Raw genomic sequence first — 6073 nt, 5'->3', positions numbered from 1 at the left:
AAGGTAGTAGTGGTGATGGGAGAAAAGGTTGGGGGTGGATCTTTGTTGATCTGAAATCTTAGGTGATCGTGTTGGTTAGGTGGTGTTGTAGTGGCGCAGTGGCAATGTTTAGATTGTGGGGGTGGTGCGGTGGGTTGCTAGAGACTAATAGAGAGAGGGGTAGGGTGGATAGGATGATGGTATGTTTTGATTGGAACAATCACTTAGTGGAAAATCCTTGGCGGAAACGCTTACGGATGGTGGAATTGGTGGGACTCTGAAGACAAAGGAAGTGGTGGTGGTGTAGAGGCAGGTGGTGGTGGTGGGTGGCGGCTGGGATGGAGAGGGGTGAGTGTGATACACATAATTTTGTATTTTAAATTTATAATGGGTAAGGGTAGTTTGGTCATTTCCTAAGTAGGTGATTGGAAAGGACATGGACTTGCAAGCTTTACCACTTAAAATTGGAAAAAAACATAAACAACGAAAAGTGTAAACAAGTTTATACGCCTTTTAACATTGCAATCACACAAATATTAAAACTCGATCTTTTTTAAATCCTCTAGTTTGAGCCTCTAAAACAGAAAACAAGTTTCCTACCGGGATTTTATCAAACACTTGGTATTCATCTAAAATACACTACAACAGAGTCTTGGCTTAGGAGAATTTAGGATAACATGAACGAAAATTTATAGCTGAGGTTTTTCCACATCACCTAAGCTAGCGCATGGAAGATGTAACTGTGTTATCTTTTAAAATGGAGAATGACAACTCTAATCAATTGAATCCCTCACATCTACTATGTTTTCTGCCTTTTATGGGTGTGGTTATTGAGTTGCTTGTAGGTCCTTTGGTCTTGAAGAGCCTATATGAATCCTCCTATCTTGATTGTTTACGAAAGTAGGCCTAGTTAGCTGTCTTTTCCCTAAAGATTGGCCTTCCTGGAGCATCAAAACCACCTCGGACATGGTGGGTCTATTCGAAGCTGGAGATTGGGTGCACAACAATGCAATCTCAATAATCTTGGTCACATGTTCTTGTTCGTGTCTGTTCAAGTTTAATGTTTCATCGATGACCATTATATGTATTTTTTTCTCATACAACTTCCATGTCTGTTCACCAAATCATCAAAACAAAATTAGAGTTCAAAATAAATACATAACAAAAAAAGGTAAAATGTGATGTAATACAAGCAACCTTCATGTATGATATAGTTCAAATATTTGTTCTTCTGTTTTTCCTAAATACTTAAGTTATTCGTAACATATATACATTGGCGCAGCATAGTGGGGGCAGGAGACGGCGACCGACCCCCCGAACTTTTCGTTCAGTAGTGGAGAGTATGTAATTTCCGTATAGAAATTTTTGGGTATCTACGTTTTCAACCCCCCGTTTTATGGAAATTTTTGGGTATATACGTTTTCGACCCCCCCCCCCCCTCCCCCCTTCTCGGAAATCTCAAGCTTCGCCACGTTCCATCTTATGGATATCTTATTGCACTACACACAAAGATGGTGTCATTAAAGTCCAAACGTGTCACGAAAGAAAAAAAACATGTCGCTAAAAGTCAAAAAAGGCATAAGGATTGTTTACCTACACATAAAAGCATGAGTAAAATGTTTTCGGCAGAGAGATATTTATAGTGATAAAGAAGAGTATGAGAATGGATTTTAGCATACCTACACTTACACATGTAATCAGATAAGGGGCGTTTGGCTAGTTGGATGCAGTGGTATAGGAATCTGAATTCTATTCCTAAAATGTTTGGCTTTTAAAATTCGCTGCAACTAATCTTAATACAAATGAACATGTTGGTTGGAAAATGAAACTAAGGGATTTGTAGCGTAGCGGTGTCAAGGTGTGAGTGCAGTAAAGGTGTTGCTCCCCAAAAGGTTGAGGTTATGGTTACGTGGTAGATATTTTTGTAGATTTATGAGTAGGTTTAGAGTGTGTCTGTGTAATTGTTCTAAAAAATGGTTGGAGAGTGAAGAGTTCCCCTCAAGTTGCAAGTAAATAAACCCAAAATAAATCAATAAAAAGAATTAGAATCTTCAGCAGCATTGCCATCGTAATCATCATTGTCACTACCATCGTCATTGTTACCGTCGTCACCATCATCATATCATCGTCATCGCAGCTACCACTGCCGCTGCCACTGCCAGAATCACTACTCTCTTGCAACCACTATCACCTCCATCACCACCCGTCATCCCCATCACTAGAGACCTCAATGTCCCTGCCACTATTATCTTCAGCGCCATCACTATTTTTAGGTGGCACCCCCACCGCCACATCATTAGCGAGCTCAACGTCCCCGCCATCGCTATCTTTGCTGCCAACAACTTGTTGTTGGCACCCCACCGTTGGGACCATCACCGCCACCACCACCACCATACTCAAACATTTTTAACAAATTTATAAAACAAACGTGATTATGTTGTCAAACAACTAAATAAAAACTTGGAGAGAGTATCAATATGGCATCTCACATTTTCCAATAGGTAATAGGTGGATTGTGCATCAGAACCCACATCTGTACTCCTTCTGCCGCTAATAATTTCGAGAACCACAATTCCAAAGCTGTAAGTGTCAACCTTTTCCGATAAAACACCATGAAGTGCATATTCTGGTGCCGTGTATCCCCTGGCAAAACATCAAATTGCAAAACTAAAAGAATATATATCTGATACAAAAAAGAGAACTTAACGAATTAGGCAATTTTGTGGTTATCTTACAATGTACCGGCAAACTTGGTGCTAACATGGGTTTGGTCCTCAGGTTGAAACCTTGCCAACCCAAAATCTGCTATCTTGGGTTTAAAATCATCACTAAGGAGGATATTGCTAGATTTAATATCTCTGTGTACGATTTTGACATGAAATTCGTCGTGTAGATGAGCAAGACCCCTAGCTATCCCAAATATTATTTCATAGCGTTGATTCCAGTTTAGAGTCCCCCTTTTTGAGCCTCCAGTGTGATAATTTTGTTAGCTTATATATATACCCAATGTTTTAATATGATGATTTTATCTGAAAAAAGCCAGTAGCTTAGTATGGTCACTCCCAACTTACCCCATAAGAACCGGTCAAGACTTCCATTCGGCATATATTCCAGAACTAGAAGTAAACAAGATTCTTCAATGGACCATCCAAGGAGACGTAGAAGATTTCTATGATGAACGTTACTTATAAGCCTAACTTCATTCTCAAATTCTTCTTTTGCTCTAGCATGCTGTACAAGAAGTTTCTTCACTGCCACCACATTATTGTCCTCAAGGACTGCCTATCAAGTATTAACCATCCACTTAGTCCAAGAACTAAAATAACTTTCTAAGTAATTTCTACTTTCTTGAATTACTCTAGATTACCTTAAACACTTCACCAAAACCTCCTTTCCCAAGAATATTTTCTTCGCTGAAGTTATCGGTTGCCAGCTGCAGGTCTTTATAATTGTAATGTATCGCCCCCTCAAATTTGGCTGTCCATGTATATGTACAGATGGAAGTTATCAGTGGTTATGAAAGTGAAGATAATATTGGATTATAAATATATTTTGTTAACAAAGTATATGAGAATTCCCACATGATAAGCCTCCTAAGTAATACACAACCATATCAGCAGTGTTTGTACACTTATCTGTTCAACGAAGTGAAAGATATCTATCTCATACATAAAACATATACTTATACAATCACCTTGTTCAGTCTTCTTAGACTTCTTCCATGATCGATATAAAAACCACGAAAGAAGGATGAGGAAAATAAGAACTACACCACCAACGGCTGCACCAATTATGGCTGACTTACTTGAATGTCCTATCATATAACCATATAGAAGTTACATATGCAACAATTATCACATTCTATGGGATAAAGCAGGTACATTCAATTGTCTCAAGTATTCGAAAGAAGAAGTAAACTCACCTTTTAGGACCTTAGTAATATCCATTGTCTGGTTGTCATTGAAAAACGGAGTGTCTGAATACCTTGCAAAACAGCCCAGGTCAGAAAACCTTCCTTCTCTATTTGGAAGGCAGTCGTTTAATTTGTCGTATGCTCTATCCATGCAAGTTTGGCAAGTGGCTTGATTTATATTTGCAATACACTGTGCAGTCACATACACTGTTGCATTTCCACCTGCGATTTGCCTCTTGGATGCTACAAAGAAATTAGAGGTTTTTGGAGTGGCATCTTTGAGGTCTGATAAAAACCCATCTACAACTTGATTAAAAACTGTTGGCTGAGATGCAGATTGATCGCCACATAACACATTTGGAGTGATATTCGCATCCTCCGAGACATAAGGGTTGTTATAGAAGTCCGCAAAGTCTTCATACCTTAGAACAAACGATTTTGATTATTTAGAAATTTTCTTACTAGCTAGCTTGTTGATACATAAAACAAACAAACAAGATAACATGTGGCATGTCTGTGAATAGACCAATTTCCAGAAAGATATTACACAATCCGATCAACCGCTGGACTAGAATTTACTGGAGGATGAAACGGTAAAAAAGAAAACTCTACCTGAGAAAGCAGTTATCGAAACTAACAGAAGCACCATTTCCAGATGTGCAGTTGACCAGTTCAGAAACACCAGCATCAAAACAGGCAACACACTGATCTACAGATAGGTAGTTCCGGCACTGGGCAGCAGCGAAGACCGAGTCCCCTGCACTTAAAGCCTGCGCTCTTGCGTAAAGTACCCGTTGGCTCAATATTTGCATTCTGAGATCATTATAAGTAGAGTTGCGATTCTTGATAAAGTTCGGCACACTTATCACTGCGTTAGTACCGCAAAACACTGCGATGGGAACATTTTTGTTGTCATCACGATCGTTTGACTGCGAAAATCCTGCCTTGGTTAACAATAACACAAGCAACACGACCAGGACAGCCATCAGCATCTGAAAGTACCAAGAACAAATTTAGGAGAGAGAGAGAGGAATTAAAAGCTTTGTGCTTACTAAAATAACAAAATTGAAAATTCAGCATGGAATCTCGGTGTAAATGGTCACCGATGCCCGTTTTTAAATAATTGAGTTAGTAGGAAAGTGGGATATATTGTTTAATTTTTTTTCATTTCCTCCTTTCTAGCCTTATCCAGCACATTGTTTATAGCCACATACAGATCATGAAAAAGTTTGGCGATTTAAATTAACAAAATAGTTTTCCTACAAAATTTGGGCCATCAAGCATGATAGAATTTTGTACAAGAACTTTAATTCCATTCGTGACAATGCCTATTCAAGAGTGGTGGGTTTACATATAGGCGGCCGCCCCCGGTAAAAAATGTGTAATTTTTGGCAAAATCATGATCGTCCCCCTTAAAAGTTCGTTTAAGCCCCTCGATTGCCCCATCTGAAAATAAATACCACGACTAGTCACATAATGCAACATATATGTGTTTTTCGGTGCCCGGGTCTCTTTTAACGGGACGTCCAAATTTCTGCTTAGATCAGGCCGAGTCACGTAAATAATAAAAACTTTTCGTTTCAACCACTAAACTAAGCGCTACTATCTGCTCTTTTAGGTAATTATGATCACGAAAAGGTTTCCATAACCACTATAAAGAATAACTAAAGTACATAATAAAACTCAATGCTATTTTTTGTTGGGTGAGGGTATTGATACATCCCTACTTTTTAAGTGCACATCCCTCTAGAGGTGGTGTATAGGGGAATAAGGGGAGTATATAGTGTGAAAGCAATTAATGTGTCAGAAAAAAGGATTTAATAAGCCTCTCATTGCCCTATGAGAGGCGTATAAGGTTGTGGTAGTTGGAGCATTAAACCCTATACGCCTCTCATTGAGTAATAAGAGGCTTATCGGCACGACTTTTGATGAATTTAAGGTATAGTTACTGACATGAAAGGAGTTCAGTCTGAAAAAGCGTGAAAGTGACCCATATGACCCTTATCGACCCTTATGGACCAAAAATGTTTATTTACCCAAGCATACGGGATTTGTTTGATTCAAAATTTTTCAAACTCACAAAATACCGATGAAATGATTAAAATTCTTAAATAAAAAAGTTGGTTAAGACCGTGAAGCATAAAGATGTCTTTTTGGGACATTGGTAATATTTTTGGCGAA

At 38.7% G+C, this 6073-nt stretch overlaps 1 protein-coding gene across 4 annotated transcripts; it reads right to left on the bottom strand.

Annotated features, from left to right (window-relative positions):
• Window positions 1–456: 456 nt before the first annotated feature.
• LOC110939846 (putative receptor-like protein kinase At4g00960) lies at window positions 457–5198 on the bottom strand. Of its 4 annotated transcripts, none has more exons than XM_035982796.1 (9): window positions 5156–5198; window positions 4505–4884; window positions 3902–4314; window positions 3674–3793; window positions 3347–3456; window positions 3051–3261; window positions 2715–2946; window positions 2469–2622; window positions 457–1091 (listed from the first exon to the last, which is right to left on the bottom strand). In XM_035982796.1, exons 1-9 carry the CDS (start codon window positions 5174–5176, stop codon window positions 807–809), a joined length of 1926 nt encoding a protein of 641 aa, XP_035838689.1. In that variant the 5' UTR covers window positions 5177–5198; the 3' UTR covers window positions 457–806. The 4 variants fall into 4 exon arrangements, with proteins under 4 accessions (XP_035838689.1, XP_035838691.1, XP_022037112.1 ...); XM_035982798.1 differs by lacking the exon at window positions 5156–5198 and adding an exon at window positions 4945–5081 and having other exon boundaries at window positions 4505–4836; XM_035982797.1 differs by lacking the exon at window positions 457–1091 and adding an exon at window positions 1101–1478.
• Window positions 5199–6073: the final 875 nt, after the last annotated feature.

The sequence above is a fragment of the Helianthus annuus genome, chromosome 14 (genome assembly GCF_002127325.2).
Source record: "Helianthus annuus cultivar XRQ/B chromosome 14, HanXRQr2.0-SUNRISE, whole genome shotgun sequence".
NCBI lineage: Eukaryota > Viridiplantae > Streptophyta > Magnoliopsida > Asterales > Asteraceae > Helianthus > Helianthus annuus.
The sequence above is the reverse complement of the archived record's forward strand: the minus strand, read 5'-3'. Positions and strand labels throughout refer to the sequence as shown.

What these genes read in the sequence shown, in the direction of transcription:
- LOC110939846 (XM_035982796.1), bottom strand. Translation starts at nt 5,176, where the DNA reads ATGCTTGATGGCCCAAATTTT. An exon ending in GTCTAAGAAGACTGAACAAG is followed by an intron (nt 3,457 to 3,673) that starts GTGATTGTATAA and finishes ATACATGGACAG; the next exon opens with CCAAATTTGAGGGGGCGATA. An exon ending in CCTATTACCTATTGGAAAAT is followed by an intron (nt 1,092 to 2,468) that starts GTGAGATGCCAT and finishes TTTGGTGAACAG; the next exon opens with ACATGGAAGTTGTATGAGAA.